This window comes from Pelophylax lessonae (assembly GCF_965119305.1).
Source record: "Pelophylax lessonae genome assembly, chromosome: 4".
NCBI lineage: Eukaryota > Metazoa > Chordata > Amphibia > Anura > Ranidae > Pelophylax > Pelophylax lessonae.
The window spans coordinates 131,474,559-131,498,804 of NC_138771.1; the positions used below are offsets into that span (position 1 = coordinate 131,474,559).

The 24,246-nt window shown below is 42.4% G+C and overlaps 1 protein-coding gene across 1 annotated transcript in view; it reads right to left on the bottom strand.

Moving 5' to 3' along the window:
* CYP11A1 (cytochrome P450 family 11 subfamily A member 1) overlaps window positions 1-24,246 on the bottom strand; it is a 52,564-nt gene that overhangs the window by 14,767 nt on the left and 13,551 nt on the right. The window contains exons 3-4 of the mRNA XM_082254940.1: window positions 8,528-8,727; window positions 5,310-5,513 (exon numbers count right to left, since the gene is read on the bottom strand). Of these exons, the coding sequence (XP_082111066.1) occupies window positions 5,310-5,513; window positions 8,528-8,727 (404 nt within the window). The remainder of the gene's footprint in view (window positions 1-5,309; window positions 5,514-8,527; window positions 8,728-24,246) is intronic.

Genomic DNA, 24,246 nt, shown 5'->3' on the forward strand with positions numbered 1-24,246 from the left:
GTAAGGTGCGCATACACCTTTAAGACTGATGCTGTCATCACTGAGCGCCGGACTGGATGGCTATTTAGATCGCCGGCTCTCACTCACATGTGTTCGTTCAAACTGCTTTGTGCCTTGATGCTAACCTGTCTTGAAGCTCTCATGCTTGCAAGCATACCTCGCTGTCGGAACCACGCTGCGCTGATCCCTGTATCCCGCTACCGGATCATCCGCTCTTGCCGAACCTCTCCTCTGCTACATTGCTATTAGTGATAAGTACCCCATAGGGGAAACCTCTATAACCTTCATACTAAAGCTTACACTATCTAGCTCTGCATACTAAGGACTATTACTACATCTGCATTATCTAAGATTGCTAGCTCTTGAGCCTCCTACCACCTGTTCTTGCACTGGGTTGATCTCTCCTGTATGTCCACCTGCTACTCTGTCATCTGCTACCATACATGATTGCTAAACCTATCTGCATCCCATCTGCTACTATATTACTTTCAAGAACATTTCCTTTCAAGTGTCTGTCATCTACCATCTCTACCCAACCTATCTCTTCAGCCTACCATCACTGTGTTGCTATATACATAAGTCACTCTAGGAAACATCTTATTGAGTGTGTGTATTTACTTGCTGAATTGAGATCATCCACACATGATGAGTCATTGGGAGTTGGGATTGGTGTCTCAGCGTTTCTCTACCTGACTACTGAAGTGGAATATTTCTGCAGCTGAAAATCCACATCATACATAAAACGCAGGAGCGTTACAGATTGAACGAACCACAAATGGATTCAGCAGAAATAACCACTCAGATGACACAATTAAAACAGCAAGTAACTGCGTTAATACACGCACTTGCTGAATTAAAAGAAGACAATCAGGCTCTGTCGCAGCAGATAATTAGACTGACACAACTTACCACTGCTCAGTCCCCTGAACCCAAAATAAATCCTCCTTTGGTATTTACAGGCGATCGCAAAAAATTTCGCGAATTTAAAAAAGCATGTGAGTTACTTTTCTTGCTAAAACCCCGTACCTACCTTACTGATCATATTAAGGTTTGTACTATTATTTCTTACCTAACAGGCGATCCTCAGGCCTGGGCAGACTCTCTTTTTGAGAAAAGCGATCAGCTTCTCAACTCCTATGCCTTGTTCCTAGCAGAACTCACTAGCCTATATGATGATCCCAATAGGCAGAGTACTGCCGATCTTCAATTAAGATCCTTGAAACAAGGTGGGAGACCTGTAGAAGACTTTGTCGCAGAATTCACGAGATGGACCCTTGATTCAGAATGGAATGATGCATCTCTGAAAACCCAATTTAGGCTTGGCCTATCAGAGGCCGTTAAAGACGAGCTCGCCCGAGCGGATCTGCCAAAAACCCTGGATGCATTGATACAACTCAGTATCACCATAGATAGAAGACTACGAGAAAGAAAGGCTGAGAAAATGGGAATGCCATTATCCAGTTCTTCTCGGATTTCGGCCGTTGACCCCGTTCCTATGGAGGTAGGAACCATACGCCCACCTCTATCAACTATGGAAAGAGCCAGAAGACGATCTGGTAATCTCTGCTTGTACTGTGCATCCCCGGATCACAAGATAAACGTCTGTCCCCTAGTCTACAAAAAGAAGGGTGAGTGTTCACATGTCCTCCTAGGGGGATTGACAACTTCAATCACTAACCCTTACCTTTCTGTTTGCTTAACATTACAGTGGGACCAGAACAGGATTACTACTAAGGCCATGATTGACACAGGATCTTGTGGAAATTATATTGACATACGTTTTGCTGCTTTAAATAAAGTTCCTATTATTTCTAAACTTAAACCTGTCTCAGTGAGTCTTATTAACGGTGTTCCTTTATCCTCTGGTCCGATCACTGATCAGACACAGGCACTCCTAGTCACTACTAACGGGTCTCATATGGAGACCACTACCTTCGATCTAATACCTTCACCCCACTTTCCCATTGTTTTGGGACTTCCCTGGTTGCACACACATCAACCAACCATAGATTGGAAGGAACGGACCCTGGCCTTCCTCTCTTGCTATTGCGAGGGTACGTGTAACCTCCCGTCTTTCGGGAAGATCCTGTCTGTGGTGACAGATGAGATTGCACCACTATGTTATCAGGATCTCTCTGAGGTTTTTCTTGAGAAAAATGCTCAAGCACTACCTCCCCATCGAGACTATGATTGTAGCATTGATCTACTCCCAAATAGCAAATTGCCGTTCGGTCATGTTTATCCTCTTTCACAGGATGAACTTTCCCATCTCAAAGACTATTTGGATGAGAATTTGGAAAAAGGTTTTATTAGACCTTCCACTTCTTCCACAGCAGCAGGACTCTTTTTTGTCCGCAATAAGGACTCAAGTCTCAGGCCTATCATCGACTATAGGCAATTGAATGCTATTACAATAAAAGATCGCTATCCTCTACCGCTTATCCCTGAGCTCATTGAGCAGGTGCGTGGAGCTACCTATTTTTCAAAATTGGACCTGAAAGGAGCATACAATCTTATTCAAATCCGTGATGGACACGAGTGGAAGACTGCATTCAGAACCAGATACGGATTGTTCGAATATCTTGTAATGCCATTCGGGCTATGCAACGCCCCTGCAGTTTTTCAACGATTTATAAACGATATTTTCAGAGACTTACTAGATGTCTGTGTTGTGGTATATCTGGACGATATACTTATATATTCACGATCCCTGTCTGAACACATAAGACATGTAAGACTAGTATTATGGAGATTGCTTGCACACAACCTTTATGTGAAACTGAAAAAATGCTTGTTTCATAAAGAAGAGGTACTGTTTCTAGGCTACATCATATCCAAAATAGGAATCGAGATGGACATGAGTAAGATATCCTGCATTCAGGATTGGCCTACAACAACCACACGCAAGGCGCTACAGCGATTCCTTGGATTTTCAAATTTCTACAGGAAGTTCATTAGAAACTTCTCTGCCATTGTGAGACCCCTCACACAGCTCACTAGCATTAAAAAACCATTCAAATGGTCAGATGAAGCAAATAAAGCTTTTCACCTGTTAAAGACAAGGTTTACTTCTGCTCCCATACTACGCCATCCAGACCCATCCCTCCAATACATTCTGGAAGTAGATGCGTCAAACATGGCAGTAGGAGCAATACTCTCCCAACGACCAACTCACACTTCACCACTTCATCCAGTCGCCTTCTTTTCTAAATCCCTAAGCAGTACAGAGATAAATTACCCCGTGGGTGAAAAGGAACTGCTTGCTATAAAATTGGCTCTGGAGAATTGGCGACATCTACTTGAAGGCACCCAATTACCAATACTTATATACACGGACCATAAAAATCTCCAATATCTTCAGACTAACAAAACTCTCTCTCACCGACAGGTACGATGGTCACTATTCTTTCTAAGGTTTAACTTCCTAGTGACCTACACACCTGCAGATAAGAACAAAAAGGCGGATGCACTATCACGACTAACTGAAGAAAACTACTTCGAAATCCCTTCCGTTCCTATAATACCTCACAAACGCATTATTGGAGTTGTCCGTTCCTTGAAGGAAGAGGTTTTGCATGGTATAAGTTTGGATTCACCCCCACCACAACTAAATACTGATGCAGAAGGCTTCCTATACTACAACGACAAACTTTACATACCACCTACCATACGCACCAAGATCTTGGAATTATCGCATGATGTGCCTATGGCAGGACATATGGGTATAACAAAGACTCTTAATCTGATTAACAGGCAATTCTGGTGGCCTGACATGAAAACATCTATACAAAAATTTGTCTCTTCATGCAATGTCTGTGCCAGGTCCAAAATTGACACTACGAGACCATCCGGTCTACTATGCAGTCTACCAATACCCCAAACTCCATGGGAAGTTGTGTCCTTGGACTTTATAGTGGAATTGCCTCCTTCCAAAGGATTTAATACCATCTTAGTGTCAGTGGACCATCTGACAAAAATGGCACATTTCATTGCTATTCGCAGACTACCTTCGTCCAAACAAACGGCAGAACTCCTGATGAAACATGTCTTTAAGTTACATGGTATCCCAAAGACTCTTCTGTCTGACCGTGGATCACAATTTATTTCTAAGTTCTGGCAAGAACTATGTCACATACTACGGATCAAGCGGAAGCTCACTTCTCCTTACCATCCGCAGACCAACGGACAGACTGAAAGAGTCAACCAATGCATCGAGCAATATTTACGTTGTTACACTTCTTACCAACAGGATGATTGGGTGGATCTTCTCCCTCTGGCAGAATTTGCCTACAACAACGCAACCCACAGTACGACCAAGCAGAGTCCGTTCTACTTGAACTATGGGTTTCATCCCTCTATTCTTCCACCACGCATCCTTCCTTCAAATAACCCAGTAGCCTCAGACTATCTTACCCAAATAAAGGACTCTCTGGGTTTGCTTAATACTACCATTGCACACGCTCATAGTCAACAAAAGAAGTACTATGATCTTCGCAGAAGACCTTCTCCTCAGTACGCTATCGGGGACCTCGTTTGGCTCTCAACAAAAAATTTAAGACTAAAAAACCCCTCATGGAGTGAGCACTGTCTTTATACAATTGGAAATCCTCAGAGCGTTCTTTGATATCATGTCGCCATCTTGGATTCAAGAGCCTGCTGTGACTTTCAAAAGTATTGGGACGCCTGCCTTTACACACACATGAACTTTAATGGTATCCCAGTCTTAGTCAGTAGGAATCAATATTAGGTTGGCCCACCCTTTTCAGCTATACCAGCTTCAACTCTTCTGGAAAGGCTGTCCACAAGGTTTAGGAGTGTGTCTATGAGAAACTTTTTTATATGGACTGTCATATTCAGATTAGCGCTACACCTTTATTTATATATATATATATATATATATATATATATATATATATATATATATATATATATATAGATTACAATATACAGGGAAAATTAGCAAAATTTGTCCAGCATTTTTACTTATAAATAGACCCTATAGGGACCCCTCCACAAAAGCAAGGATAATAACTGCCTGGATGATTTAAATTAGGCTGTACAATTGGGTCAGTTTTCTTATAAAGTCAGATCAGACAACCTGATCCTGGCTGACATGATCAGTTTTAGAATGTCAAACTATATGAGCACTGAACATGAGGGTGTGTAAGTTGTCTACTTGGATGAAAAGCCCCAGGCTGCTGTCCAAAGAGGCCCACTCATGACATGCTACTCTATGTGCAGGGGTTAGATCATTTATGCATGCAACATGTAAACATTTGATCACTTTTCTGCCACTACTGTACACTTACCATGGTTGAAGATAGCATCCCATGACTTAACATGGTCCTTCCATATGGATACATTCATGAGTCTGAATACACGGGGAGGGATGTACAGCATGGGGCTGGTCGTGTGAAACATTAGTGTTATTGAGTCTATGAACTCCTGAGATTCGGGGTTTATATAATCCTGTAGGAGACCAAGACGCTGTCCATACAGGACATAGCAAACAGCTGTAAGAATATCAGAATTATAGGTTAGAACATTTATATACATTATAGTCATGGTACAATCATATATATTAGAACATCTCATGATGTAATGTAAGCAAACAATAGCATAAATACTTTCTGCTTTGTCCTGGAGAATGACAAGAACCCAATAGAAACAATTTGATTTTGGTTTGCTGTATAACCGACCTGCCATCATTTACTATTATTCTTCATTGACTGTTCTGTTTCCTGAACTGAAGTGAACTCTAGATAACTGCATAGCGATAACAGCATTTGGAGCCAGCACAGACGCCACCAATTCATTTTGTTCACTAGTCACCGAATAGATCTGAGAGCAGTGGAGTTAGCAGAAAATATGAAGAGATGCTCAGAGCAGGAACTCTACTGCACAGCTTTCATTGCTAGCTTGTACTAACCCCTGGAAGATTTACCCCCTTTCATGACCAGGCCATTTTTTGCTTTTTGCCACTGTGATCCTTTAATTGACAATTGCGCGGTCATGCAACTCTGTACACAAATAAATGTATATCATTTTTTTCCCCCACAAATAGAGCTTTCTTTTATTGGTATTTGATCACAACTGGGTTTTTATTATTTTTTGCGCTATCAAAGGAAAATACCAAACATTTTGAATAAAAAGCCCCAATATTTTCTCCTTGCTGCTATAAAAAATATCCAATAAAAAAAATTAAAAATCGAATTTCTTATAAATTAAGACCAATATGTAGTCTGCTATATATTTTTGGTAAAAAAATCCCAATAAGTGTATATTGATTGGTTTACATGAACGTAATAGCGTCTACAAACTATGGAACATATACTGGAATTCTTTCATACTAGTAATGAAGGCAATCAGCGACTTATAGCAGAACTGTGATAGTATGGTGGCCAGTCTGACACTAACTGACACTTTGTGGGAATCGGTGACACCAACACAGTGATCAGTGCTAAAAATATGCACTGTCACTGTACTAATGACACTGGCTGGGAATGGCTTAGGGCAATCAAAGGGTTAAATGTGTGCCTAACAGTGCTTGGTGTGTTTACTATGAGGTGCTTTTACTAAGGGATGTGCCAATTTTTCTTTCCCTGCTTTGCAGGGAAACCAAAACCGGCACATCCCCACTGACAGGACATAGCTCTGTATTGTTTACATTGACAGAGCTCTGTCCTGTCTTCCTCCTCACCGATCAGTGAGCACCCTCGGATCGGCTTGTGTTGTGACTTATCACAGCATAGCCAGCGGTGTGTGTGATCTGTTGCTGTACTCCTACTTAAGCCGGTCGGCGCGCGGTTAAAGAAAAATTTCAGGTATGAATATTTTATACATAGTTACATAGTTTGGGAGGTTGAAAAAAGTCCTATCCAGTTCAACCTATGATGTGTGTTTGTGTTTGCTGTTAACCGTACATTGTATACCCCTGTATGTTGTGGTCTTTAAGGTGCTCATCTAATAGTTTTTTGAAACTATTGATGCTCCCTACTGATACCACTGCTTGTGGAAGAGAATTCCACATCCTTACTGCTCTGACAGTAAAGAACCCCTTACATGTTTTAAGGTTAAACCGTTTTCCTCTAGTTTTAGTGAGTGGCCACGTGTCTTATTGTATTCCCTTTCTCTGAATAGTTTGTTCCTTATGCTAGGGTCATCCCCAGTACAGTATTTGTACATTGATATCATATCCCCTCTCAAGCGTCTCTTCTCCAGAGAGAATAAGTTCAGTGCTTGTAGTCTTTCCTCATAGCCGATGTCCTCCATTCCCCTAATTATTTTTGTTGCCCTTCTCTGGACTCTTTCCAGTTCCAGCACATCCTTCCTGAGGACCGGTGCCCAGAACTGGACAGCATACTCCAGATGTGGCCGGACCAGAGTCTTGTAGAGTGGGAGAATAATCTCTTTATTTCTGGAGTGAATCCCCTTTTTTATACATGCCAGTATTTTGTTGGCTTTGCTTGCAGCGGCTTGGCATTGCATGCCACTGTCAAGCCTGTTGTCCACTATTACCCCCAGGTCCTTTTCCATCTTAGATTCACCCAGAGGTTTTCCCCCTAGTGAGTAGCTTGCTTTCATGTTTCTGACACCCAAGTGCATTACTTTACATTTTTCAACATTAAAGCTCATTTGCCATGTAGTTGCCCACCCCATTATTTTGTTCAGGCCCAGCTTGGACTAATGCAACTATGTGTTTACCATACTTGCCCAATGCCCCTGGAAGCTGGAAATTACTGAAGAAGACACCACTCCTTGGGTGATCTTCACTTGCTTCCGGATCCATACATTCTGAACACAGAAGGTCAGCTGGCATTTAGTGAATGCTTTGCATTTTTTTAATTGAATGCAAAGCATTCTTGGATTAAACAAGATGGAGGGCGTGACGTCACCACCCCACCCCTCCACCTTATCTGATCAGAGATCCTATTAAAATGTTTCTCTAGCCAAATCTGTTTTTTTTTTTCGTTATGTTTTGGATAGAGTGGGGAAGGATTAGACCCCTCTGTTTGTACAGGTGACTATTGTCCCCTAAGACAAAAAAAGTGTTTGAAAATCCAAAATTTTGGAATTGTCTCCAGGTAAGGGGAAATCTTCCAATAGGGAAACAACTTTAGGGGAAAATTGTCTAAGAGGGAAATATCTCATACTTTTGAAGATTACTTATTGAGTATTTGGGAAAGGAGGTAAAGGGAAATTTCCTCAATGGTACAAAAAAAAAAATAACCCGGCAGGGGTTTTAACCTTCCCCACCCATCCCAAAAAAAAGTTTTGGCTATACATTTACTTTACCTCTACAGTGGTTTTATTCCCTTGCCTCACAACAAAACACTTTACCATGTATACTGTAGCCGTTTCCTAATTGCAATAATAGGTGCAACCATTGGTAGAGAAGGTGGCGCTATTCCACTCCTAAACTATTAATTTGGATAAGTTATGTGACATCTCTGTCCAACGCAATGCTTCAGTTAGTAACTACCGATAATAATTATTACCATAGATTTTTTTATTTTTGAATACTTACATTCCAGTGCAAATCTAAAGAGCTCATTGCTCAAATCAGCTGTCCATTTTCCCCGACCACTCCTCTCCACTTGAGTGTAAACCCTGCGAACAAAGTCTTGTCCAACATTGTCCAGAAGAGGCAAGAAGCGATTCATCCCCGCCACAGATAAGACTTCTCGATTCAGTGTGAGCCGCTGACAACGCCAATCCTCTCCACTCCTGAAAGGCCATGAGAAGTAGGTTAAAGGGATCTGTCAGTATAAAAAGCTCATGCCATTTGTACAGTGCTGTGGTAGAGCAAGAAGGCTTTAAAAACTAATTTAAAGCCTTACTTTTTTTTTAAATGTTTATACAGGCAGGCTGCATACCACATAAAGAATAGAACATGGCCCTATTTGTTTTTACTGTGTATGTGCTTTAGGTTTTTTTATACCTACTGCTGTAGACCAGGGCCGCCATCAGGGGGGTACAGCCAGTACTCCTGTATGGGGCCCGGGCACACAGGGGGGCCCGGGCAGCAGGCGGATTGGTGTGGAGAGGGATCAGGGACAGAGCAATGCACTGTCTGCCTCTTCCTCCACAGGCTGAAAGTCAGTTTCTCTTCCTCTCACCGGCTTTCAGCTGTTTGTCCCCGCCCACACTCAGAGCTGGGACACGGGGACGGCAGTCTAGAGAAGTGGTGGAGTCCTGGAGAGGTAAGACCTGGGAGGAGGTGCGCTGTGTGGTGCTCTGTGGGCTCTCCCCTTCTGTCTGAACAACACTCGTCCATGCAGCATAAGAGACATGATCACTCTTACATTGCATCTCACTGTACACACACAGTTTGATTACCACCCCCTACCTCCTCAACGGGCTGCTCATCTCCCGACAGCAGGAAATGTGGGTAGGGGCAGTAATCAAAATGTGTGTGAGAGTGTACAGTCCGATGCAATGTAATAGCGATCCTGTCTCTTATGCTGTGTGTTGTTCAGACAGGAGGGGAAAGCACAACACAGTGCACCCCCTCCTGGCTTAGTAGTGGTTTCTCCCTGTCGGTTTGGGGGGCTTACAGAAATGATAATGGGAAAATAATTTATGCCTGGGATGTTTGAGGGATTGGCAGCTCTTTGCTAGAAAGTGTAATGTGGATTTGGGGGGGGGGGTTGGTAGAAGGAGGAATGGGGGGGTGTACTTGTAGGAGGGTTTGGGGGATTTGAGCCAGAAGGGGGGATTGGGGGGAAAGTTTGTGCTAAGAGCGGAGCTGGGGGATTTGTGCTAGGAGGGGGGAATTTGTGCTGAGGGGATGTGGTTGTGAATTTGTGGAGGGATTTGGGGGGTTGTGCTGGGAGGGGTGATTGGGAGGGATTTGTGCTAGGAAGAGAGATTGGGGGGGTGATAATATCCTTTCAATATTTTCGCCGGAAGTGGGGGGGGGGGCCTGTCAGGTAGGCTGTATGGGGCCCTGGGATTTTTAGCGGCAGTCCTGCTGTAGACACATAACTTAATAAGACCTTGGATCCTTTTTTTTTAAAACAGACAACGTGATGTTGTAGATGTTGTAGACCTGTGATTCCATTCACATGTGCTGCTGGCTTCTGTGTTTACCTATGTACGTTATCTGCTGTACTGTGGATTTATACTCCTTTGCCTTCTATCATTTCCTGGCCCACCTCCCAGTCCTCTTCCCTTTATATATAGTGCAGCCCAGGTTGCCTGAGAAATTACCTAGTTTCTCTGTGCTCCTGGTTTGCCTTGTATTGCTTGCATTCCGTGCCTGACTACCCGTGTACCGATCCTGGCTTATCTACCGTTGTTGCTAGCCTGCTGCCTGCCCTATATTTATTTGGGTTTCTTGGATCCTCTTCTGTCTCCTGTCATCCCTACTCTGCACATGCACGTGGTCTCCACATTGTCAGCCAGGCGTGCCTGAGGGCTGTGACCTGGTTCCAGTTTTCTGAAAGTCCATCTCCACCATGAGAGCTTCACTGCATTGAAGGAGCAGACTGAAGCTTAGACGCCTTGGGGAACCCGTAGATGGCTTTCTACAAGGGCTCACTACCATAGGAACCCGACAGGTGGGGGTACAGATATCAGAGAGGCACTATGAAGAGGGTGAAAGCAGTAGAGTCAGCCTAGAAGTAGGTAAGTTTACTTGTTTATGTTCTAGGTCAGGGCTTGACAAATTTGCTTTAAATTTAGAAGCCAGCTAAAAAAAGGTTAGGAGCCATTTTTGCATTTTTTTGCACACGTTTAACAAATCATTTTAGGCCTTACGATTACATAAAACCCCCAAACATTATATAATTTCTGAAAGCAGACAGCCTAGAGCAGTAATGGCGAACCTTGGCACCCCAGATGTTTTGGAACTACATTTCCCATTATGCTCAACTACACTGCAGAGTGCATTAGCATAAGGGGAAATGTAGTTCCAAAATATCTGGGGTGCCAAGGTTCGCCATCACTGACCTAGAGAATAAAATATTGGTAAGAAGTTAAAAAATGTGCTGCGCTACAAAAAATTCTCCCAAATAAATAGAAAAATATTGATCTAAAATTAGCGTTTAGATATTAATTAACATATATGTGCATATAATACAAGTTTGAGCAAAGTAAAAAACAAAAATGTGCACAAAAAAAGTGTGAGAAAAGGGTGTTTTAAATCCCAGTGAAGTCCATAGCATTAGAGCATGAAGATGGTGTTCAGAAGAAATCAACAAAAAGGTCCCAGAGGTTAAGTCCAGATGACACTTTGAGAAGATAGTGGAGACACCGACGTGTAGATCACCAGGTATACAACAAATGGCTGCTTACCAGAGCAAGTGGGTCTCTCAACCTAATGAGTCGACCAAACGAGTTTAAAGGTAAAACCAGGTATAATCACTGGATGTCTCCTTACAGATCCGGACACGACATCTACCTTCTATATCCAAGTAATGGAACTTATTTGTAATACCACAATAAGCCACAGGATGTCTCTCTATGGGCTCACACACGATATCCACATCACGACATTAAAAGAGAAGAGTGTATACAGGGACATAGCGTAACTCCATTTGAGAAAATTTATTCCAATAAAAGCAAACAGTGCACTCACGTTTTCAGTAGAACATCAAGGCATGTAATAAAGACCCAGCTAAGAGTGAGCAAACATCTCTTGCGGTATGGAGATCCTTGGTAGCCGGCTATTGGGGGCGTGGTTGTGTCACGACTGGCTGAGCCCGCAAAGCCCCATCTTTTCTGTCTATCAATTTTTCCCACAGCCAGGACATCTCTAAAGTGGGGAGTGTCGGGGCGCATTGCTCTGCGCCCCGATGACCCCCAGAAGGCCGCCAATCGGCGCCTCTGCCCCCCACACGAGGGGTGAAACCCCCCCCCCCCATAGCCACCACAGGTCTGGCGTCCCTAGTGGGCTGAAAATTTAATTTTTTTTTTATCTTTTTTTTTTTTGCCCACAGATTGTGGGGGGGGGGGGGCGGCGCCCCTGCGCCCCCTTCAGACTGGCTGCCACTGATGGGGAGAGCAACAAGTCCGCTCTCTTCCCTCCCCTCTACACAGCGGCAACCGCTATGCCGGTCCCGCAGATGGCCAAGCGGAGCCCAGGATGTACAGAGAATTTTGGAGCTGTTTTAGGTCATGTTCATGAAGTAACTATAAAATGGATCCTCTTTAGGACTCCATTCACATCAATGCGTTTTTTTTTCATGCTTTTTGCAGAAATCCAGGACATTTTTTCAACATGGGCTCCTAGAATCAATGCATTTTTGTGCCTCTGCATTTTTGGAAAGAGCCAGGGACTTTTAAAACACAAAACAGTGCTTTTTTCTTGCTTTTTTGGTTCAATAGATTTCAATGGGGAAGCTGCAGAATAGCATGTATAGCATGTAGTACATTTTTTGTGCGTTTTTAGTGCATTTTTACAGCGATTTTACAGCAATTTTGCCACAGTTTACGTTTTTAAATCTGCCCAACAACAAATTTTCAAAAAAAAAGCATAAAAAAGGTGAAACGCAAATCGCGGTAAAATTGCGGCAAAATCATGGTAGGTGTGCGCCAGCCAGAGATGTATAGTAACGAAGTAGAACTACTTAAGTACTGTACTTAAGTACCGAAATGCGGTATCTGTACTTTCCTAGAGTAGAATTTTTTTCTCCTACTTCTACTTTTACTTCACTACAATTTTTCGATGATTTCGATACTTCTACTCAAGTATTTTTTTTTGTGCTGCATAGTTACTCGTTACTTTTAAAAAAATTACCACTGCCAGAACAGTAGATGACAGGTTGCATAAAGCTCAAAAAAATGTGTATAATGTCATTTGTAAATCAGCGCATACGAAAATAAAGGCTGTGTATAATAAAAGCTGCTATACCAAATCTTTCCAATAAAAAGAAAATATGAAACAAACAAATAAATGGTGCTACAGCGCTTAAAGAATCAAGAAACTACTAACAAACACAGGTTAATCATTTGAATAAATCATTTGAAATAATAAAAAACAATATGATGTTCAAACTTTTGACTTCTTTCTTTAATAACTACATAACACAGTACTTGTACTTCTACTTTCAGTACTTGAGTAGAAATTTTTTTTTCAAAACTACTGGTACTTTTTACTTTTAGTACTTAAGTAGCAAATTTTTTGAAAAAAATACTTGCAATACTTAAGTAAAAAAAATGTTAAATACTTTAGTACTTCTACTTAAGTAACTTTTTCTGTGAGCACTTCCACTTCTACTCAAGTCACTTTTTGATCGAGCACTTGTACTTTTACTCAAGTAGAAATTTCGAGTACTTTATACAAGTCTGGCGCCAGCCTATTACATTAGGGTGTGCACCCCAAAGCTCAAACACACATGCGCAGTGGAGCAGTGAATAGTGTCAGTAGAGCAGTGGATGGTGTCAGTAGGGATGAGATTGGTGTCAGTAGTTTTTTGTTTTTATTATTTTATTTTGTTGTTATATTTTTACAGTTTTATTTTATTTTATTTTTTTATAATATTATTATTATTATTTTTACAATTTATTAGGAGCTCTACTGAGGGGCTTTGGTGAAATAGCAGAAAAAGGGACTGAGATTCCCTAGAAGCGTTCAGCAGGGGGAATCTGCGTCGCATAAGGTGATTAGCAGAGATGTATAGTAACTAAGTAGAACTACTTCACTACTGTACTTAAGCACCGAAAGGCGGTATCTGTACTTTCCTAGATTATAATTGTTTTCTCCTACTTTTAGTTCACTACATTTTTTCAATGATTTCAATATTTCTACTCCGATATTTTTTTTTTGTGCTGCATAGTTACTTGTTACAATTATAAAAATTACCACTGCCAGAACAGAAGATGGCAGGTTTCATGAAGCTCAAAACATGTATTATCAGCGCATACGAAAATAAATGCTACTGTATGTATAAATAAAAGCTGCATTTGAAATAATAAAAAACAATATGATGTTCAAACGTTTGACTTCTTTCTTTAATAACTACATAACACAGTACTTGTACTTTTACTTTCAGTACTTGAGTAGCAATTTTTTTTTCAAAACTACTGGTACTTTTACTTTCAGTACTTGAGTAGCAAAATTTTTTTTAAAAACTACTTGCAATACTTAAGTACAAAAATGTTGAATACTTTAGTACTTCTACTCAAGTCACTTTTTGATCAAGCACTTCCACTTCTACTCAAGTCACTTTTTGATCAAGCACTTGTACTTTTACTCAAGTATGGGTTTCGAGTACTTTATACAACTCTGGTCATTAGGGTGTGCCCTGGCACATCCGGCACACCCTGTACACATGCCTATGTAGCTGATCGATAATTGTTTTATAAACTAACAAATATATTGGTACATCTTATATGTGAACCCTACTTGTTTATTTTTAACTGTTTTATATTAAGTAAAATATCAAGTTATAGAATATCCTTAGATATTTAAATGAAAGCTGGTACATTCATTAATTATTGGTAGGTAATATCATTTTATTTTTATACATTAACTAGGTGCTCAAGAGCATTTATTTTATTTATTTTTTTTATCAAAGCTGTGGTGCTCCTAACAGCTCTAGCCATCTGATACCCCTGAGGAAAGGTTCAAATAGACCATACATGTTTTCACAACCTAAACTTGTCACCAGAATTATGAGGGCTGCCACTGCTGACCTTCTGAAAGTGTTAGTCCCCAGAGTGCTATATTGACCCCGTAGCTCTAATATTTTTAGTAACTGACCCTGAAAAATGATTAAATCAGAAAATACAGAGGAACTTCAAAAGTCCTTATCTGTAATGTCAGTGACTCAAAATATTAAAGCAAGAGGATTGTCATGGCACTCAGACATGTAATATTTTCAGAAGAGCATGGCAATGGCAGCCTACATACCTCTCCTATTACAGGTTTCACTTCAGCTCCGGAAGATTTACCCCCCCTTCCTGACCAGGCCATTTTTTGCTATGCGGGACTGCATTACTTGACAGTTGCGCAGCTGTGTTACATTGTACCCATATACAATTTTTTTCCCCCAACAAATAGAGCTTTCTTTTTGTGGTATTTGATCACCTCTGCGTTTTTTATTTTTTGCGCTATAAACAAAAAACGACCGACAATTTTGAAAAAAAAAATATATATATATTTTTTACTATCTGCTATAAAACATATCCCATAAAAAATTAAAAAAAATCAAATTTCTCCATCAATTTAGGCCAATATGTATTCTGCTACATATTTTTGGTAAAAAAAATCCCAATAAGCGTATATTGATTGGTTTGTGGAAAAGTTATTGCGCCTACAAACTACAGGATTTTTTATGGATTTTCCTTTCTTTTTTTACTAGTAATGGCAGCGATTAGTGGAAATGAAATATTGCGGCGGACAAATTGGACACTTTTGACACTTTTTTGGGGACCAGTGACACTAATACAGTGATCAGTGCTAAAAAATATGCACGGTAACTGTACTAATGACACTGACTGGGAAGGGGTTAACATCACAGGCGATCAAAGGGTTAACTGTGTGCTTAGCTGGTGTCTTACTATAGTGGGGGAGGCGCTTTTACTAGGGGAAGGCAAAGATCCGTGTCCCTGCTTTGCAGGAATACAGGATCAATGCCTTCCTTACCGACAGAACAGCGTTCTGCCCTGTTTACATAGGCGGACCGCCGTTCTGCCTGTGTTTTGAACGCTCAGCGGGTGCATGTGGACATCATGTTAGTGGGACCCACTGGTCAGCGGGATTAAGCCTCCAGCGGCGCGCACTCGCCCCCTATACCCAAAATGCAGAATTACGAATATATACACATGATGTCGCGCAGCGTTGCCTTCCTGTAGCAGTAAAAGTTCTATAAGGCAGTCGGCAACTGGTTAAAGGGCATGTATAGCCAAACTTTTTTTTTTTGTTTCAAATAAAGAGGATGTAGCCTTCCTCAGACCCCCAGAGGCTCTGAGGGGACCTCCAGTGGGGTTAGTATTTACTCCATTGCTGAGTCCATGACTAATGGTGGGGGTAAGGATTTTTTAAAAGTTTTACACATCTAATAACTTACAGGGAGAAAGGGGTAGGGGCTTCTGACACCCACACCAAAACATAGAGACTCCAGATCCACTTCCAGCTTATACAGTGCAAAGGGCCTTTAACCGCTTCTGGACCAGAAGATTTTTCCCTTAATGAGCAGGCCATTTTTTGCGTTTCGGCACTGCGTTACTTCAACTGACAATTGATCACCTGTGTGATTTTTATTTTTGCGCTATAAATAAAAAAAGAGTGACAATTCTGAAAAAAAAAATAAAAAATAATAATTTGCTTTCTAAAACTCAATTTTTTTTTTATCATTTTAGGCCAATTTGTATTCTGCTACATATTTTTAGTAAAAAAAAATCCCAATAAGCGTATTTTGATTGGTTTGCACAAAAGTTATCGCGTCTACAAAGTAGGGGAAAGATTTATGTCATTTTTATTTATTTATTTATTTTTTTACTAGTAATGGCGGCGAATCGGCGATCAGCGATTTTTAGTAGGACTGTGACATTGCGGCGGGCAGATCAGACCCCTAACTGACACTTTTGGGGGGACCAGTGACATCACTACAGTAATCAGTGCTAAAAATATGCACTTTTACTGTAATAATGACACTGGCAGGGAACGGGTTTACCCAGGGGCGATCAAAGGGTTAAATGTAAGCCTAGGGATTGTTTTCTAACTGTGGGGGGGGGATTGGCTTGTGAAATCAACACACAGACCTGTGATCCTAGGAGGAACACAGTAGCTCTGTGTTGATATCTGAGAGAACAACGGTCTGCTGTGTTTACAACAGCAGACATATTGTGTGCCTACGTACTTCACTATCTGTGGCCTCCATCTTTTTATGGTATATGCTGGAGAGTGCTGGACTTGGGTTGTCTGCATCGCGGTGCATGGTCTAGATCGCGGCTCCCCGCCGAAGCTGTTTGGCATAAGCAGATAGAGCATCACCTATTGGAGCTGATTGGAGTCATATTACATGAGTACACTTAAAGGCCTTATTGCTTCTCCCTTCTGGTAAGCGCATAGCGTGGCTTTGGCATGCGTCACTGATTGAGGAAGAAGTCACAAAATTGCGGTGGAGGATTTCCTTTTCTTGCACTTTGCACCTCTTATTTGGACTTACCTTATCTTTCTTTTGATGATTTTTGAATTATGAACACTATGGTTAATCTATATGGACATTGTGCTATTATAGTCTGATTCAGGCTGTCCACTGTTTTATTTTACAATTATGCATATGTTTTAACAACATTTGTGTCAATTCAGCGCGGCTTTATTCTTATTTATTTATTATTATTTATTCTCTTTATGTACTAGGTGTATATCCTTTTATATGGCTTGGCGACTCTCCCTGATAGCAGGCAGGAGTAAATGATCAACATGGAGTTAGGGCAAACCAGAGGAAAGCAGCACCAACTATCAATTTGGCACTGGCTAGATTCAGCCAGGCAGTATTAAATCTGACACTCCTGCTTAGGATTGCTACATAATGGAAGGGTTAGGGACCCTCACAGGAGATTGTTTTAGGCTGGGTTCACACTATTTGCAGAGCGGCTCACAGCAGGGGTCCAGTCCGTCCCTGATCACTGTTTCAGGGTGAATCAAGTCAGAATTTTTGCCTGAATTCAGACCTGAAACTGAGCCTAAGTGCCGGTTCACACTAATACGACTTGTCAGGCGACTTGGTCAGCCTGGCAAGTCGTGCACCATCGCGGTCATTGAGTAGTACAGGACCGGTTCTAATAGGAGCGACACAAGTCGCTCCGACTTAGAAAAAGGGTCCTGTACTACTTCGGGGTGACCTGGAGGCGACTTGCATTGACATTCATTTTATGAAGTCGCGCCAAAGTCCCGCTGCACGCGACTTCACAGGTCGCCCCCTAAGTCGAAGCGACCTAGTGTGAACCGGCACCCACAGGACCCTTCTGCAGTGCCCTCTGCGGCCACCCTGGAGATATGTGAACAGGCTCTATTAACCAGTTCTGGACCGGAAGGCCATTTTTTGCACGGTTGTGAGACACTGCACCGAAATAAAATGAATGTCCTTTTTTTCCCACAAATAGAGCTTTTTTTTGGTGGTATCACCTCTGCAATTTTTATTTTTTGCGCTATAAAGAAAAAGCAACAATTCTGAAAAAAAAAAACAATATTTTTTACATTCTGCTAAATAACATTCCCAAAAAAAAAAAAAGAAATGTATAAATCTAATTTTTTATCTGTTTGGGCCAATTTGTATTCTGCTACATATTTTGGGTAAAAAAAAAAATCGTAATAAGCTAATTTTGATTGGTTTGGGCAAGAGTTATCGCGTATACAAACTAGGAGAAAGATGTTATTTTTATTTATTTTTTTATTGTTTACTAGTAATGGCAGCGATCTGCGATTTTTAGCAGGACTGCGACATTGCGGTGGACAGATCAGACCCCTAACTAACATTTTTGACACTTTTGGGGGGACCAGTGACATTACTACAGTAATCAGTGCTACAAAAATATGCACTGTTACTGTAATAATGACACTGGCAGGGGAGGGGTTAACCTAGGGGGATCAAAGGGTTAAGTGTGAGCCTAGGGGAGTGTTTTTTAACTGTGGGGGGGATGGGCTTGTGAAATGATCATAGAGACCTGTGATCCTATATAGAAGGATCCTAGACTCTGTGTGATCATTTCAGAGAGAAGAACGGTCAGCTGTGCTTACATCAGCTGACCGCTCTTCTCTCTCAGCGGGGAGCAGGGCCGGGCAGCAATCGCGGCCACTGGCCCCGTGCATTGGCATCCCCGCTGCCTGTGGGGGGCGGGAGCGCTCGCTCGCCCTCCAGAACCACCCGCGTGTCTGACGTAGTACTATGTCGTTTCGTGCAGCCGAGCCAGCCAGTGGTTAAGAGTCGGCCACATTCTTCTGTCATGCGAATTGGATTCGGGGAAACCCGCGTCCAATTCACATAATTGTGAACCCAGCTTTACTGTCTGCATCCCTTTAGGGAGATTTCCATTCACTTCCTGTCTCAGAGATGCAACAGGGAGTGAGAGGAGATCTCTACATGTGAGGGGATCTCCCCCCTTAGACAGTTGTCACCTGAACAGTTGTCCCCATTGGAAGAATTCCCATAACCATCTGTTCTGGTGACAATTGTAAAATGTTGGATTTCCCATCACTTCTTGCCTTAATGACAGTAGTTACTAGGACAAATCTACCTAACAGGAACACAGACGATTATTAAAATCTCTAATCCTTTCCCACTTTATCCAAATAAAAAACATGTTTTGGATAAACTTTAATACTGCAGATCTGTATTAGAAAAAAAAGTTTGGAGAAAATCAGGGAAATATATAATATGTATTTATTCACAACATTATTTTTTAAGGTCATCAAAACAATGTGTAGACCATTTCTAATTCAGAACGTGTCATGTTTGGGGAAAGGTATTTGTTTGTTATTTGATTGTATGATCATATGCTTCTCAGCAGCCATGAAGTCATTATCAGCTGCTTTCTGCTTGATGGAAAACAAGCATTTATGAAATAAAGGGGAAGAGCAACACCTAGTGGAGATTTCTGGAGTTGCACTTTGGTGATCACATGAGCACAGCCCAAGAATAAACATCTTTGTGTATATGGAAGTGAAAACCAGCATTGAGCTTTTAGCAGACAGCCATATAGGGTATTGAGGGGAATTTATCACAACTGGAGCAGCCAGAATCCAAAGCAGCTGTGCATAGCTACTAATCAGCTTCAATCTTTTATTTCTAACGCTTAAAGGGGAAGTACATCCTAGAAACTAAAATCTCTAAATCTTCTTGCAGGCACAATCTAATGGGCCATACACACTATAAGATTTTCTGAAGACTTTTTCCTTTAGACTTACCAAAACCATATAATATGAGGTCAAACCTAAACACTTTCAATTTGTATGCAATCTGGCAGGCCCTTGCACTACATAGTTGAAGGTAAATCTGAAGGAAATCTAACCACAAAAGTTGGATAGTGTGTATCCAGCTGTAGAGTAAAGCCTAGTACACACGCAACGATTATCGGCCGACCGATCGTCCGTCTTTTGTCCAGAGTTGTGTTTTGTTGGTTGGAATGTGCCTAGACTGCACACGAATTTTCTCGCCCAACAAAATTCTACTTCAGAAGTGATGTCATGTGTTGGATTGCTTTCTTTGTGTTCTTTCTTCTCTGAGCATGCCCAGACTTGCTCTTTAGATTTTTCCCTGTCTAAATCTGTACTGACTGCACGAAAATCGGCCGTTGTGTTGATGGCCAACAAAAATTTAATAGTCTGCACACCAGATTTTTTTCGGCCGAAAAGTCGGAGTTGGTTATCGGAAGCATCATACTAACAAGCTGAAAATCGGCAGATCGGTCGTCGGACGAAAATTCCCTGCCAATTTTTGACGCGTGTGTACGAGGCTTTACCTATTCTAACCCTGTAAAACTTGCTATACATACCTTTTCTTAAGCCGATCCGATCCCACGCGGCTTCTCTGTGAAGGCGGGTGCAGAAGAGGCAACGACAATGGAAGCCCCATAGTAAGTGAATGGGTGACGTCACTTCCTAGACATTTCACAGCCATTGTCAGCTGTGTCCTGCACAGTGCTTCCTCCGCTGGTAAAAGTAAGAGAAAATCCCAAAATTTGGGTTGTCTCCAGAAGGGTAATAGTGGGGATATCTTCCAATGGGGACACTAGTTCTGGTGACCTGGGGATCCCCTAAGGAATTCCCTTAATTTGCAGGGATTTCCTCTCACTTCCTGTTTAACTATGAGACAGGAAGTGAAGGGAAATCTCTGCAATGGGACACAGGTGGCAAAAAGAAAAAATCTAGCAGGGGTTATAACCCTCCCTTACTCTATCCAAAAATGAAAAAAAAAGGAAGTTTTGCCTAAAGTTCTACTTTAAGGGCCCATTCATAACAGAAAATGCAAATAACTGCACGTTTTTTGACTGCGCGTTTACATGCATTTGATGTGCATTTGAAGTGCACTTGGTGCATGCTTGACGTGCGCTTGAATGTGTTTTGCGTGCATTCTGTGCTATGTTTAGCACTGTGTTTGCAGTGCATTTTTCTATACGTTTTTGGCCTAGGCTTTTTTGGCTTAAAGGAGCATAGTGCGGTGTATTTCAAGCGCGTTTGTATCGCTTTACCTGCATTTGTGGTGTGAAAAAATATAGCATGCTCTACTTTTTTTTTAAACTGCGCTAAACTGCACTGCAATACTGTGAACTATGCCCATAGGATTACCTTGATTTTGGGCTGTCTATGCAGCTGGAGTGCAGTTCAAAATGCATCCAACTGTGTTCGGCCTGAAAGGGCCCTAAATGAACAAGCTGAAGCTAGATGCACTTTTTGTGCGTACAGAAGAGATCCTGCAGGTAATCACTGGTTGTGTGAACAACAGCCACGAATAACTGTGGCCGCTGACAACCTCTAATGTCCCTTTGGGATTAATAAAGTATTCTGAATTGAAGTGTACAGAATCAGTGGCCACAGCTAGACACGCACACCTGTCCAAAACAGCAGCAGGAATCAGTTGAACTAATGTGGCCTTAGCTAAGGCTGCTCCAGTTTTAGCTAAGGGCTGATAAATAAAGACCCCCATATTTGGTTCAACTTTCATCTGTTTAATTTGCGTGCACTGCCTCACATTTGCCAGTTAAAGTAGCACAGTGCTGAATAGCAAAAAAATGCCCTGGTCATGAAGGGAGTAAAACCTTCCAGAGGCCAAGTGGTTCAAAATTGACTGGATAAAAAATTATTAGCAGAACAGTAACCTCATCCTGTTAGATGCAGCCACTGTTCTGCAGCACCACTGTATTCAGGCAGCTACAGGTAAGTAAGAATTTGTGTTAATAACAAGAGTACAAACAGTAATACATTGCACATTCGCACATCTCACTTATACTCGGTACAACAACAAAGCTCTCTATAGCTAAATTTAGCCAAAGAACTCATTTTTATCTATAGGCCTTGTTCACAACAAGGGATTATAGTTGCTAGGTTATTGGCACCATAGCTTGTAGACTCCATAACCTTCACAAAGACCAAATAATATATACTTATTTGGGTTATTTTTACCAAAGATATGTAGCAGTATACATTTTGGCCAAAGTTTATGAAGAAAAATGACTAAATTTGCAAAAAAATATTTTTTCATTTATAGCCCAAAAAACCCAATGATGATTAAATTAAAGGAGGGGGGACCAGGGGAGCACACAGGGGCCCAGAGACAGCAGAACACAAGTGAACTGGATAGGAGGAGTGGCGGAGGCAGCTTACAGAGGAACCAATCTCCTCCATTTTCCTCCTGAAGCTACAGGAGGAAAAAGGAGGACAGTGATTTTTCTACATGCTGCCACCGCCGCCCCTCCTATCCAGGTGTACAGGGGAGCCACACAGGCCCCCCTGGAGCATGGGGCCCGGTTTCAATTGCAACCCCTGCAACCCCTGTAGTTACGCCCCTGGTTCCTGCTCAGTGTTCTCTCGTCAATAAGGATGCATTGTGCATCTTCATTCATGAGAAAATGAAGAAATAAAAAAGAACCATTCACTAAGGATACAGGAGGGCTGGGAGGTGCAGTGCACATATACAGTTTGAATCAAAACTACACCATGAGAAGGCAGCTGGACACAGGGAAGACTGTCAGTGTAGATGGAAGTGGGAGTGTAACGCATGACAAGCAGAAAACTTCACAAGATCCAACATTGTAGTCTGAGTGTAACACATGACTAGGGTAGTTCAGATCCCACCAGTTTAACCATATTACCTGGATCAGTACCCAACACCAACCCCCTTTACCTTTAAATGACAACACAACTCAGCATTGGGATTAAATGGCTGGTTCGGCCTTTTATTAAACAAAACTATAAATAACAGAAAAACATAAAACAGTCAAACCAATCCATATCAAAGAATGGTTGCAGATCCTTGACGATACCATCTCCCACAACTTTGGAGTCTGTGGTACCATTAAGTTAGGTTCTGTCCCCAGCTGCCAAAACACCACAGATCCCTACCACATTACACTATCCGGTCGGTCTAAACTGAACCAGACCAACCATAGGACTCCATGCCTGAGATGGGTCCCACCATTTTATCGTGCAACACCATGTTTTGGACCCTAATCAAGGACCCCAACCGCCAATGTTCAACCTCCTTAGCATAACGACAGAAAACAGCATCACCAGGGCGGGCGGGAGGTACGTTTCTTCTATGATCTCCAGTCTGCAAGTGAAGCCCCTTCACTCCTCCCCTCCAACTACTCTCTCTCCTGCTCCTCCTCATCACCTCGTCTGCTCTGCCAATAAGGTAAGAGTCCTGACCTCTCATATCCCAACAACTAATTGAACCCCCTGCTGCCTGGTTTTCCTTCCAACCTGTCATGTATGCCTTATGCTTATAATTTCCTCCAAGCTCCAAGCATGTCTTGACTAGGGTAGTTCAGGCCCCGACCTGGATCTGCAGTCATTCCCCCTCGACCGCCGGGCTCCCCCAGCAGAGGAGCCAGATATCCCATGCCGCTGTTCTCCCGCAGAATAAGGGCCACCGGCCGCACCCAGAGACAGGCTGGCACCCGCTGTGCAGACTCTCTCCCGCCGAGCTGACATGCTGACCACCCCATCACCAGCACTGCCAGCTACTCGCACCTGGGACCGGACTACAGATGAGGGGACCGTGGCTGCTGCATGGTAAGCTTCTCTCTCCTTCGGGCTCTGCTTTGGATGGGGATTCCTCCCAGGACCACCACCAGCAGTAGCAGGCAATTGCTTAGCAGGTGGACCTGGAAAGTCCTCTGGGCTAAGGTGCACCAGAGGCCAAGACTTCCGAGTCCGTGTGGTGGCAGGCCCCGGCTGAGGGGGGTCCTGCCTGAACCCCTGACAGGGAACTTGCTACCTGGCTCTGTACCAATTCCGGGCCACATACAGCAGCAGCAGCTCTGAGTTGATTAAGAGCCGGTTCACACTTCTGCGTGTGCCGGGTTCGCATGTCATGTCGGAGCGCACTGCTCCGACATGACATGCGATCAGCTGTGCGGTGCGAGTTTAGCCATACAGTTTGTATGGCTAAATTCGCACCGCACCCGCAGCAAAGACGCACAGGAGGCATTTTTGCTGCCGCATCAGGATCGGATCGCACAGCGGTTCACACTTGTGCGATCCGATCCTGTGCGAACTGCACGATCGCACTGCGATATGCGATCAAACTGGGGGTGTCGTTAAGATTACATTGACACCCCCAGCGGATCGCATAT